The sequence below is a fragment of the Gambusia affinis genome, linkage group LG18 (genome assembly GCF_019740435.1).
Source record: "Gambusia affinis linkage group LG18, SWU_Gaff_1.0, whole genome shotgun sequence".
Classification (NCBI taxonomy): Eukaryota; Metazoa; Chordata; class Actinopteri; order Cyprinodontiformes; family Poeciliidae; genus Gambusia; species Gambusia affinis.
In genome coordinates, this window is record NC_057885.1 from 14,262,278 (window position 1) to 14,276,625 (window position 14,348).

Sequence of the window (14,348 nt, forward strand, 5' to 3'; positions counted from 1 at the left end):
CTTTACTCCACGTCTAGGAATAAATCTGTCTGCTTATCTCTCCCTTTGAAGGACGGACACTGCATGTAGCTGTACGGACACAAAGAGCTAAATAAATCATTCAGTGCCGGTTTTAAATATTAAACACAGAAACACTTGATGTAGGATAGAAAGCAAAAAAAAAAACATTAATAATATCAAAGCCTTTCAAAATCCTATCTAGAATAATAAAAGCAGCTTCTCAATCCCAGATCATTTAGATCTGGGTCATTTGTGATAACAGTCCCCAAATGTTAGCCTCTTCCTTTTATCCACAGAGCTGCTTCTGGCAGCACATTGCTGTCAAACAGCACATGGGAATTGCATATGTGTTTCCATACTTTAATTTGATAAGGTGTAAAAAATTCAGCCTGCCAAGATTTTCCATATGCAGTGTCAAAAGGATCCTACAAGTCAACACTGACGAGTCTGTCAAAAACCACGAGGTTAATATTAAAATCCCTGCCTGTTTAAATCCTAAATATTTGATAGCATGAGGCCTGTCGAAACATTAACATCCTGCTGCTGACACAGGCATTTAAAAAGGAGAGATGTTATCACTTATGGCAAAATCAGTCAATTCAAGAACCGACAACGTGAGAGGAAAGTTTTTTCTCAAACGTCAAAACCGGAAACTGCTAATACACTGACGTGTGTTTGTGAATGACTGAATGGGAAAGAGGTCAGCTGCTGTCCAAGCTGCCATTTCTGATCTGGTCACAAGCTTTAAACATGCAGAAATGAGGTAAAACTGCTGCAGCATATTTGAGCGTCGAACACATCAACGTTTTCTCTAAAAAAGTATATTTTTGGAGTCATTATTTTCATAAAAATACAGTCCATCCTTAATTCATGTTCAGCATCCGCAGAAGACATTTCTCAAAAATGTCTTCATTCATAGCTCCTTCAGTTATAGAAAATCTGCTAGTTTTGAGAGCTAAAAAAAACAAAAAAAAAAAAAAAACAGAAACAGAGCATGCCGTTTCTTCTTCAACACTTCATGGAGCTAGTAGGGTGTGTTAGCAGTATGTACCATGATTGAACCCTAAAGGTCAAACAATCAGCTGAAGTGATCAAAAAGTAGTTGCATCACCCTGCAATCTTTTATCAGTACAGACAAAGTGTCTGCATAACTGCACATAAGATTTTTTATTTTTTTTTAAAGTATGTTACACTAAAAGACGCGTGAATAGACGATGCTAGATTATTTGCTTAAAGCAGCGTCTTTTGATAACGCACAGAAATACAAGGCAGGATTCATCACTTGCTATGCATTTAAAGGAAAACATGTTCAGTAGCATTTTGGTCTCTGTTGATCAAACCTGAGCAGACTTGGGCAGGAAATGGTGGGAATGTTACATTCAGAAGAGGGGAAGCACATTGTCTGAAACAGTTTCACAAAAATCTTTCTATATCAGTTGGTGGAGATTGAACTTTTTCAATATTTATTGGAATCCACTCAAACTGGCTCAATTAGCACGACGCCTTGGCTCAGAATATTCATTACAGGCGCTGATTGTTTTAATTTACTCAGCATCTGAATCCACAGCCAACAGCCTAATGCTCTACTTCTACGGACAATCGCCAATATTTATGGGCTTCCAAACTGGAAACTATCCATTAAACCGAGAAGAAAAAGAGGTTTTGTCTCCGAAAATCCTTACAAGTCATTATTATTTGAATTTGTTGGTGAAAATTCTCTGGCTGGTCAAAAATAATGAAGAGACGGGAGAAAGGCTGATTTTTATTTATTTTTTTTTTTACTTCTTGTCTTAGTGGTGGCCTCCTTCCTAGCTCTATGACAAGAATTAGTAATATTATTAAATGGATACTACCAATATCATCCCAACTCGAACTCTTAAAATGATAAGTGAATTAGCACAGGTTCTTATTTAGTCAACTAGACCACAAATAGCTGTCAAATTTTAACATAAATCTTTCGCTAAAGGATTAACCAACGATTTATTGTTCAAAATGGATCAAAATGTGAGAACACGAGCTAGTTAAACAAAAAGTAAAAGTATTTTTAGATTTTTGGGAGGTAAGCAAAATAGCACAGTTATACACAACATGTTGCATGAATAGTTTCTCTCATCTACCAACAATAACCACCCCCAAGCAAAAGCTGCAGACTTTGAGAGCTGAGGATTATTACAGTTTAAAATAAGGTGGGGATTTCCTGCAAAGCTCACCTGTCAAGCAGATCATCAAATCTCCTCTGACCTCTAATCTTTACACTCTGAAGCCCCACTACATTTTATTTATCGGCAAAACGTTTGGTATTTTAGTGTAATCTCTTATGATCATGATGAGGCTTTAAGATCGAACAGAAAGTTTCTCACAGAAAGAAAGCTGCAGTGAAATGATCTAGGGGTAATAATAAATGATCAGTCTTGGGAAATTACAGGACAGCGTGTGAAAACACTATGAGCGACTAGCTGCACCTTAAAAAAAAAAAAGTCAGCATCACCTAAGCAACAGCTCACACTCTTTTTGTGCTGGCTCCAGATTGAGTTGCCCTTTTTCCATCAGTTCATTAGTTCAATGCATTGTCAGTTTGTTCCAGTCTCCTCCCATTTTGTACAACTATAACTAAATGTTATTTACTTGCTATATAACTAAAAGTTACTTACTTTTAAAGAATATCTAAAACTGGGCTTACTTTTATAGCCCTTGTGTTGCACTTGAGATTCCAATTTCCTAAACAATCTACTCATCAAACAATAAAACAATTCGTCAAGAACATGAAAATAGTATTTAAAGCATTAGCAGCATTTACTCCTGGTTTCTGTGTGTTCAACTTTCCTTCTGTGATGCAACCAAATACATTGAAATAATGGTAAAAAGTAACAAGTACCTTAACATCTGAGATTTCATCACCTCAGTAGGGTTCACGATTGGGCGATCATGTCTCCATGTCTGGCACTGTGCCGCAGAACTGTGTGTGCTAAATGAGAAAAGAAAGCAAAGACAAGCGATACCTGGCAGACGCCCAAGGATTTAGACAAGGGGCTCAATTTATGGAGAGGACTTCTCTGCTTTAAGAATGTATTGTATTAAGGAAAACTCACAAATTACAAAGAAATGGACAGACTTTTCAGAAAGTATGTCCAGAAAGCATCTGTTTTTGATTGGTCCAATTTGGTTTTGTAATTTTCTGACACTAAATTTTGGGTTTTCTTTACCCGTAAGTTATGATCAATACAACTGCAAAAAATAAAAGCTTGAAATGTTTTACTCTGTGTAACAAATCTCTACAAAATGATCGTCTCACTTACTAAAATGACTGGGAAGAAAAACTTCACTTTTACAGAATATTTTAGATGTACTAGTAATAGACACACAAGACTTCCAGTAGATGTAATTGTGATATTATATTCAAACTCAACTGGTTTTACTGTGTGCAAATTCTAAAAATTAAATGTGAGCCTTGAACTCGCTCCAAAAACTAAAATACAGAGGGAGCCCACACAGAAGAAAAAAAAGAAAAAGAAAAAAAAAGCATCGGTGCAACAGTTTGACAGGAAAATGAAATCATCATCAGACACCTGGCAGACAAAAACGTCTTTTCGGCTTTCAGAGGAAGCCACTCCACTAACAGTGAAGTAAAATGCCTAAGGCCCAGTCTGTGTTCTGGCATCTTGTAGATTCAGGAGAAAGAATGTCGAATACAGAATAAGCAGAGCTCCTGCTGAAGAGAAAGAAGGAGAAGAAAAAAAAAAAAGCTAGAAAAAAAGTCAAGTAAATAAAACAGCATGAAGGAAATTAAACTAAAAAGACTCAAATGACTCTTTGGACAAATAAAGCTGTGAGTAAACATTAATTCAGAGTCGTGTTACAATTTGTGCAAATGTTGATTCACTTTGTCTTGGAAAAATATTCAGAACCCAAACAGATTCATTATAGCTTGGAACAATAACTATCGCCATTCGAGGTTTTGACAAAGAATTCAAACTATGTTAAGTTCCACAAGCAAACCGCAAAGTATGTGAAGAGTGCATCCACGTTTCATTAGGACGCCCAATGTGCCAAGTAAACCGCACAAGAATGTTGTTTAGAACTTGAAAAATCAACTGAAGAATTAGTTTTGCAACACACGAAGATGTTGAAAGTGGGTAGGGACAGGGAAATTAATGACTGAGGAAACAGCGAGCAAATAAAATATTACCGGCACTGGAAAACTGTTTCTGCAGGGCAACATTTTTTTTTTCTTTTGCAGTTTGAGTAGAGAGAATGGTATTGAGTGAAAAAGCAGAGTCACAAGGGAGCACACTGTGTAAAACTCGACCAAAAGCCTTTCTTTGTTCATCTAAAGAATCATTAAAAACCTCTTCACTAAAATACTTTGGCAGGCAAGACAGAGTGTTTGTGCATGTGCAAAAACAAAGTTGTAAAAATGGAAAAAAAAAAAAAAAAAAAAAAAAGTTCTTGTATTGAAGAAACACTTGCAATATTTTTATGGTATGAAGAAATCACACCGTCTACCAATTCTAGGTTTTCAACGTGGTTGAAAAACAGCTTGACCTGATTCAGGTCAGTTGGGATTAACAATATTATATACAGTTACTATAACATCTGCCACATTAATCCTAGGATATTTCTTTAGTCAGACATTCACACAAGCCAGATGCTTAAATACCTTAGAAGTGCTACTATGAGATTACTATACATTTACATATAAGATGTGCTGTAGGTGACCTGTCCAGGATGACCCCGCCTCTCGCCCAGAACGTTAGCTAGAGATAGACACCAGCATCCCTCCTGACCCCACGAGGGACAAGGGTTTTAGAAAATGGATGGATGGACATGCTGTAGGTCATTGACTTCCTCTGTTGACCTCCATTAATGTTTTCCATTGTTCTTCATTTTATTAATCATATTTTAACACGACTCTTGGAACAGAACAAGATTTTTTGTGACATCTTTTTAAAACTGGGATTTCAGTTTTACAAAGTTACTAACAAGTGACACTTGATTAACCAATGACTATTAATCATCAATGATATGCGACATCTTCTAGACACTTCAAAATAAATGAAATAGCGAGTGCAGAGACATGGCGTTTTATTAAAATGTAACGGTTTTCTGCCACATGATGACAACTACTTTGATGTAATTCTCCTATAAACACTTCCTAAAACTCTGCCAAATGTTGTGAAAAACAGCTCAAATTTTAACAAATTGCTCAAAGCTGTTTTTTATTTTCTAGCCCAATGTGATCAATCGAAGCCCAGTTGGGCGGAAACCCAACCAACCTGGCAACACTCCATACTGGATAAATAATATATCTTTATACTGAATTGAATTGAAGAGACTGAAAGCCAGGACAAGGATGGCAACAGCAACAAGGGAAAAATTAAGCAACAGTTGCAATCATGACATATTGCTAAAATGAATGTTTTTGTTCATTTCTGTTCTACGGAATCAAATAAATATCAAAACCAATCAATATTAAGGATGAGTCGTTTTTTATTTTGACATAAAGCATTGTATTAGAATCAACAGATTGTCTTATAGAAATATTAAACTGTTGATGTTTAAAGTGCACATATAATGACACATTTTTACTATACATTTTTTTGTTTCACACATTGTCTGGGCATGATTGTGAAAATGTCCATCTGACACTTAAACTAGAATATCCTTTTAAAAACATAAAACAAACATAAATCAATATAACAGAAGTAATTAGTGAAGGAATAAATTAAAACAAAGTTCAACCTTTTAAGGCTCACACAGCCATATACATCTTCAGATGACTTCATAAAAACATTTTGGCCACTTACTTATGAATGACTGCTGCATCCAGTGCAGCATGGAGCGCTTTGAAAAGTGCTGTGTGTAAAGGCACACAAAGGATAAGTCGTCCTCTTTAAATAACTAACATGTTGACACCTACTTGACTTTGCAGTAACCTCAGAGTCAGTCCTTCAACATGCCTCTAATTAACTGAAAATGTTCAGACGTTCAATGCAAATGCATTCCGCAGATGTTATTTGTTGTCTGAAAGTTATCACTGGAGTGCCTGTCAGCAAATAAAGCTGCTGCGCATGCGGGCGATTGTGTCGCTTCAACATTCCCACATGGTGCTTGCAACACAACCAATAGAATTACATTCTCTCAAATGTAAACAGACGATACACGTGTCCCAGATGCCGTGCAATTATCTATAGATAAGCTGGAAGATTCGCCCCGAAGACCCGGCCTGAGGTATGTAATGATCAGCAACAAATATCAAAACAGACCGCTTTCTTTTCGGTCTGTAAACCTTTGAAAAAGAAAGTTCATCTACCCATGAACTAAAAATACAGCACAAAACTTTTAAATGTACACGGTTTTAAAGAGCCAGTAGAGTATTTTTTTTTACCAATATTCTTTTCACAGTTGAACACAAGTTTAGAAAATACTTCAAAACTATTCTACTGTAAACGCACTAAAAAGGTAATTCATTTTGATAAAGAAAGAAGCAACGCCTTCCCTGCAAGTACCAGTATTAGAGCAACTGTTCAGTTTTTCACACAAATCTAGAAACACAGAGGAGATTTTCAAACGTCAAATTGCAATAAAATGTTGAAATAAATAAATTACAAAAACCCTGATCATGATTTTTCTATACGTGCCTACAGGAAGCCTGATTTCACAGAAAAAAAATCTGAGTAGTAGTTGCGAAGAATCCAATTATTGTGTTGGTGCCAATAGAAACAATTTTTCGAGACTTATTGCCGATTCGTTCAGGTACAATACATAGATTTCTCCATTAGGCGTTCTCCGCTTCTCGGGAGGCCTGCAGCGACCTCAGTGGCAGCTCGTCTGTGACGTCGACTGGGTTGCTGTAGGCCCGAGAGTCGTCCTCCCCATGCTGGTGGCGTGCAAAGTTCACAAAGACCTGAAACATCAACAACACATCGACAAAGATCAAGACAAATTCCATTTCTCAATATAATGTTTCTCTCCTCTTTTCTCCTGGTTTTGAAAAAAAAGAAAGAAAGAAAGAGAGAAAGGAACAAAAAGCCAGAAACAGTGATTCAGCTGGCAGCTTTGGTGTGAATGAGTTGCCGTACAAAGGCCACGAGGCAAAGCAGACGTCTGGACTCACACAGTGAATGTCAGCTTGACATCTTTGACCAGCTGAGAAAGAGAATAAAACAATCATTCTTCTCTCTGTGATGGCAATATATTATAAGACAAAATCAATCCTATGGCTTTCATTAAAAAAAAACAAAAAAACTGAAAAGCTGTGTGGGTTTCATTGTGCTGTATAAACACCAGGCTCGCCGCAGCCAGTTTCAGCGGTAATGGCACGCCAAAGAAAAAAAAACAAAAAAAAAAAAAAACTTTTACTCCGCAGAGTAAAAGCAGCAAAGAGGATCGTATAAAATGATAAGAGCATTGCTTTTTCATTAAATGGATTTCAATGGCTGTGTGAAAGTAAAAGCATGTGATTTATGAGGCTGCCTTTAAAATCATGGGGATGAGGAAAAAAAAGAAAAAGAAAAAAAAAAAAAGAATAGTCATCTAGGCCAATCCTGTCAGAGACTACTCAGAGTTGCTATCAATTAAAATGTTCTTTATGGTCACAAAGTATGCTCTGTTAGGAGGCAAATAAACTAGAACAACGGGGCTTGAATTACCAGATGAACACATCAGTGTTGTATTGAGCTGAAAAATATTGGTTTGTTCCAATGAAACGCTGATAACTGGGAAAGAGAGATCTGTTGGCATTATTCTGTTTTAATTAACTAATGAATATAATCTGCAGCCTACTGATTATTACTGTTTTATATCTGCAACAGCATTATTTAAAGAATAAATGTCAATTATGCTGACATATTTAATTTGTCAATGAGAACATTTTATGACTTCACTTTGGAAAATATGGTCAGACATCTTATCATGACAGTAAATAGAAAAAAGCTTTTAAAAAAATGGAAAACATAATAAGAAAGTTCAATTCAGAAATATATATATATATATATAAATTTTTTATCCAAAAATTTAAAGAAAATAAAGAAATGTAAAATTAAAAATGACAAACAAAAATAGACAAAGCTGAGTTAAACAAAAAAACTAAGAAAAGTTGTGCTTGGAGAGTTAATCCCTTATTGTTAATATGCTTCTTAATAGAACAATTTATTTTATTAGAACGTCTGCTTATTTCTGCTCAGGTATCCACAAAGAGAACACTTCAGGTCCATGTGCTAAGTGCAGCGCGGCTCTGCTCAGACCTGCCAACTCTCACTTGTGGACCATGTGGTCGAGGTGTGTTGTATGAGCTCGGCTGCTAAGAGAGCTTCAGCAAATTGGTTCAGGGAACGGTGTGAAACGTGGTGATTAGCTCAGCTGTGTGTGTTTTAATTGCTCTCCATTTATTAGCAGTTATATGTTGGGAACCTGAAACATGCCCTGGACACAAGTCCTGACGGCTAACACAGAGCATTAACTGGACCGGTGTCTTCCTTGGTAAATGGTATTTGCCTTTCTGAAGTGCAGAGCGCACATGTTGCAGCCTAGTACTGAAAAACCAGGAGGATAAAATGGCTGAGGCAGAGAAGGAAGAACAGTGTGCTTTTTATTTTAAAGAAAATGAATGGGCCGAGGTCAGATGGAGGAGTACATGAATGTAGTAAGATTTATTTCCTGAGGAACGTAAATACGAAATACAAATAAACAAAGCATCTAAATGTCAGGTATCTGATTGCAGTTTTGAGCCAAGATAAATATTTAGCCACAAGTATCAGTTGCCCACAAAGTTTTTAAGTGCTCCTGTTCAGATTTATGTTTAAAGGAGAAACTTCTCAAAACTTACATCAATGGAAAAGTAGAAAGAAAACCTGTTGGAGCATTATTAAATCAAATTATCAATTTGTGGTTTTCAGACCCCTTGAGTTCAATGTATTTTTTGATGGATTTTACGATAGACCAACACAAACTACTGCATGATTTTATGATGATCTATGGATTTCAAAATGTTTTCCTGGAAGGTGGGGGGAGTGCGCTTCTATTCAGCCTCTCTACGCTGAACGATCTCTCAAAAGAATAAAATTAAATTAAATAAACCCAGTGCAACTAAATATTTTTAGAAGTAGCCTAATAGTAAAAACTAAATAAATCATCCGCTTGTTAATTCAACCTAGATGGGATAGGGACAAAGTTTTGAGGAAGTGTATATCAGGAGTAAATTGACAGAAAAGGTAATGAAATGAATATTCAAAGACGACACTTTCAAGAAAGAGCAACAACAGGAACAGTTTACGCTTAAAATATGGTGGTGGCAGTATCATGTTGTGGGGTTGGTTCATGTCAGCTGTAGTTAAACACATGATTATCATGGAGGAAAAGCTGCTAGGGGCTACTTTGTGTGAACCTCTTCCACAAACTGCATGGCTTAGACATGAGGTCCAGTTCTGAGATAAACTCATCCGTCATCAGGATTTAAAATCTTGTTGCGGTTCTAAAACAAAAACACAAAATGAGCTCAAACGATAAATCTGCATGTGTCATGTGACTGCTGTATGCTGGGAAACCTCATAACTGAGAACCAAGCCGCAGAGCCGCTAAAGCTCAAGTATGCAAGGCTGACATCAACTCATCAGCCGTGTGCATCAAGGTCGGGCTTGTCAAAGCATTTTGTCAGATGACAGTGAGTAAGAGGATAAGAACGACAGTAGCAACAAATACCCTCTCTGCCCATCTCTGTGGGCATCTCTGACCCTGCTGCTGGCTGATATCGGTTTGATATGCCGAGGCACGCTCAGAATTTGATATTCACACTCAAGGCTCCGCAGCTATCCAGCAGAATATCCAAGTAGTGTTTGTGTTTAACTTTCCATAAGACCAATAGTTGGAAAGGTCGTGCATAGTGCAGCACTTTTGACTGAAAAAATAAAAATAAAGTGGATACATCTTGTGCTGTGATGAGTCCTACGTTTTTGCTTCCCCTGATATTCCTTTTTATTTATGCATCCAGGAAAGACAAGAACATCATGCGCCGGTGCAAATCTGCGATAACAGATGGATACAGGCATTAATTACGTTATGGAGGGTAAACTCAGGTGTTGATTTGGAGACCACCGAGGCATAACGCAGGAGGGGAAGGACGTCATTTACACAATTAACCTCTGTTATATAACAAAGGACATGTTGCAGAGTGCAAAGGGATTTATCTAGAGATCTTACACAAAATCTGCCAACACACTAATGTATCGATTCAAAGCTGTAGGTTGGGAGTTGACTTCACAAAGGAAAAATAGAAAAAAACCTTTGTGATAACATTCCAGTTAATGGTCAGGATGTCAGCTTAAGCCTGGAAATCAGATGAATTTTTTTTTGATGACTGGAATCAAACATTTTTTTAGCTCGGTTCGCGGGGTCAGTCAAGAAATGTTTTAAAGATCTTTAACCCGTGAATGCACCATGTCTACCTTCATCCATATCATTGTTCTGTGTGAATAGTGTTAATGTGCTAATTCTAGTGTCTGTGAGGCCCTTAGAATGAAATCAGATGAAGCGCAGAGATGCTCCGAGTTATGTAAGAGGAAACAGACTTTTCTATACCCTGTCGAGGCGTGTCTGAAGTTCTTTCAAGCTGCAAAAAAGACAGAAATATATAGAGTCTAATCAGTAGAATCAGTTTCATTTGGATCTTCCCATTTATCTATAAACAGGGGAAGTTGATTTCACTCATTTATCGATGTTTCAGTTCCTGTTTATCAGGATTACAATCTAAGTAATGTTTTAGACGATTTATAGAGAAAACTTGAAAATAAACTATTCCAGAAATGCAGCATTTACCACAAGCAATGATTGCAAGTTAACCCAAGAAAGCAATTTCACATCTTTCCATGGTCAGTGATAATATATTTTTCCATCTGTTCATTCATACTGGCCAAAACTATATCACATTATGTGTACTAAAAAAAAAAGCTAATCACTAGCAGTGGAGTGCCAAGACTGTTGTTGTTGCATGAATCCTCATAAACAAATATTCATTTGGCAAAAACTAGAGAATGTTGGCATAAAGCAGTAAAGGATGATCAGTCCCACCTTTTACAGGCTTCAGGAAAAAGTGTTCTTGGACTCTATTTTTCTGCTAATGGCCCCACATTCTTATCTATCCACGTCTTTATAGTTAGAACTGCTTCACGGTCCAATAATATCAACATAAACTGAGCATAGCACCTTTAGCAACAATGCATGACACATCTTAAAAAGAAAAACTATTTGTTTCCTTCCTACTCGTCCGGCTTTGGTGACAAATTTGAACAATTTTCCAAATATTGTCATGCTAACGTTTTGTCTTCTGGACCCAGACTGTCCTCTGAAAGACAAGTGACGCTGTCACATTCTCCTTTGAGATCCGCACCGTCCCCACAATCCCCATCACTGCCGCAGCCGTAGGCCGTGTCGATCAATATTAATTGTAGTTCAAGTTGGGTGTTATACTATAGGTCAAGGCTGTGCTGTATAAATCAGCAGCTGAAAGGTGACTGTCTGGGTCTCTATTGGCTCTGTACCCCAAACCCCTCTGTGTTATAACACCCTGACCTGCTGGTTTAGGTATGATTTATTTACTGCCTTTTATCTGGTAAATATTGACCAGAGCACAAACTGCAGCAGCTGACACAAATGTTCAGAGACGTATTCAAGGTTAGCAGCTGCAGTACGGCTGAAGTTGAAACATGGCTCGAGTTAAACACGTACCATAAATATTAATTAAAGCATTTACTTTCTGATGTATGTTTTAAATATTTAATTGGATGACTAAATGACTCCTGAAAGATGGATTTTACACAAATAATACCCGTAAAGATGGCATTCATCCCAAATTACAAGCCATCCGCATGGGGATTGTGTTCATAAAATTCTGACAGTAAAATTCTTAATATTGCTGCAGCATCCTTTATATGGCGCAGATAATTTGATTAAAATACAGCAGAGAGACCGTAAAGATGCCTCCCATCTGTGTCTGTTTTTGCTCCTCTCTCAGTGAGGTGGACTCATGACCTTTCCAGACCTACCAGAAGTCATCCCCACCTCCCTGTCTGGTCATCTGCTGTGGAGCTAATAGAGGGTTTGTAAGACCAATCACACCCTCACTCACCACTCACTGCCTGATTGTATCAGACCTCTGGGGGCGCGAGGAAAAACACAAGGTGAAGACAGTCTGAGGCATCCAGTACTAGGCTTATTTTCCACAAAAAGCTGCAGCGCTTGGGATGAAATAAAGAGAAGATATATAAAGCACTCCCCGCATTTTCTGGGGCATCTCAGCTGAAAACGGGTCAAAAGTCTTAAAGTTAATAAGAAATAAATGAATCTCTTAATGCAGCAGAATAATCACGCGCAAAATAAATTTTATAAATGCAACATAACTTTACATACATTAATTCGAATAGGGGTAAAAATCCAAAAACACATGGCTGATTAATGCAGAACTGAGACAAGTGTAATGGAGGGACTCAGGAGGATCTAGAGAGATTGTGCAAAGAGGAACGGTCAGCAAAGACAAAGTGTTTTCTTAAGGAGATGTACAAAATATTGTCAGATAAACCCTACCAAAAGTGTGTGCTTTGGCCCGATGGGAAAAAAAAATATATATATATTATTTTTGGCAACAGACAATTCTGGTGGGTCTGGCATGAAGTTAAAAAAAAAAAGAAAAAGATGACTACGTAGAAAAGTATAAAGTATCTGATGCAGAAGATCTGTCATGTGAAACTTGTCATCAATGTTTGTTTCAGAAGATACGGATTCAAAATAAAATAGTTGAATTGACAAAAATCTAATCATTGGACGTAAAATCATCGTTCTGTAATGAACAGAGGTAAATCCTATAGGAAACCTGTGAGGCGACCTGAAGAAAAGAGAACATCAGAGAAGACTCAAGACGATCTAGAAGAATGGTTCTCAATCCTGGTCCTCACGGCTCTCTGTCTGTCACGTTTCAGGCATATCTCTGCTCTAAAACAAATGATTGTATTCCCTCATGAGCATGCCACAAAACGCTGCAGAAGCATGTTAATCAATACTTTAAGTCAGGGGTGTGGAGACGGGAAAACACTTAAAATAAGAAGGACGTCGTATGCGTCCGCAGACGTCAAGATACGAGATCGGTACAGTAAAACTTTCTTGGCTATTAAGTGCTACTGGTTATTTGAAAATTCCTAGAATGCCCCACTGATGGATCGTTGAAGTAGTAATCCAATAAGCTGAGCTAATATAGAATTATTGGTTAATATCAGTCTATTCAGGAAAACGAATTTCAGGGTCAAAATGTCTCTCTTGTACAGTAAAACTAGATAAAAATCAATAGTTTGCTCTCAAGCATAAATACAAAAAATATTTATCATTCTCAACATCATTATTTATTTGTCAAATGCACTCCCGAAGAACTTCCCCACGAGGATAAAAGTGATGCTCTGGAGTTTGTTCTAATAAATCTGGGTAATATCAAATCAATCAACACCAAAGTAACTTCCTAACGTAAAGACTTGTTCTTTTTTTTATGTACTACTACAACGAAAAATGTGTTTTAAGTCTCTTGTGTGAAAAATGAGACTCACTTTACAATGTCAGCAAATTGAAGGATGGGAAACTAATGAAATATTAAAAGTTGAGCTGAAAAACGTTGACAGTTTAGAAGAATAATGTCAAAAATGCATGCAACCCCAAAGCTATGATTCTATGTATCTGACCTATTTCAAGCTTGAGGTATGTCGAACTTTATGCACACAGTGTTAGGTATATGGTTTTCTTGTAACATTTGCAGAAATTTTTCAAAACTTAAAGTCTGTAAGCAGATTTAACATGGAAATGTGGAAGCATATCCTATCATTTAATCCTGCTTTCATACACATATTTTATGCATGACCCATGATTTAAAACAAGACGAAAAGTTTTCAATTAATAAAGTGAGGGTAATTTTATTTTATTTTTTTTTTTTTTTTATGTCTCACCTGATCCAGAGTTGTCTGGGACACAGAGTAGTCCTCCACGCCCAGCCTCTGCTGGTTACTGGTGAACTGGCTGAAGATGTTGGCCAAAGCTCCCTGTGTGTATGGGAGTTGGTACTGGAGTGTGTTGTGGTGTTTCTCCTTTAGGATGCTTTCTGGGAAAGTCAGCTGGACAAACTCCTCAACTGGTTGGAGGGCAGGAGGGGAGCCGCCGACACGCACAATCACCGTGTAGCCATCGCCAAATCTGGAACAGAGTTAGTAGACATTCGGCATTCGATTTACATAATTTCTGTGGTGATTGTATAAAAAGAAGGAAACATGCAATACTGACCATAAAGTTCACAATATTTAACTTGGTGACCTCATAATTGGTAG

General features: G+C 37.2%; 1 protein-coding gene across 7 annotated transcripts in view; it reads right to left on the bottom strand.

The window, feature by feature from the left end:
* Positions 1 to 5,485: 5,485 nt before the first annotated feature.
* LOC122820345 (phospholipid-transporting ATPase ABCA1-like) overlaps positions 5,486 to 14,348 on the bottom strand; it is a 192,358-nt gene continuing 183,495 nt past the window's right edge. For all 7 annotated transcript variants that reach the window (XM_044097692.1, XM_044097696.1, XM_044097691.1 and 4 more), the window contains 2 exons: positions 13,974 to 14,217; positions 5,486 to 6,904 (listed from right to left, as the gene is read on the bottom strand). In XM_044097692.1, the coding sequence (XP_043953627.1) occupies positions 6,776 to 6,904; positions 13,974 to 14,217 (373 nt within the window). In that variant the 3' untranslated portion in view covers positions 5,486 to 6,775. The remainder of the gene's footprint in view (positions 6,905 to 13,973; positions 14,218 to 14,348) is intronic.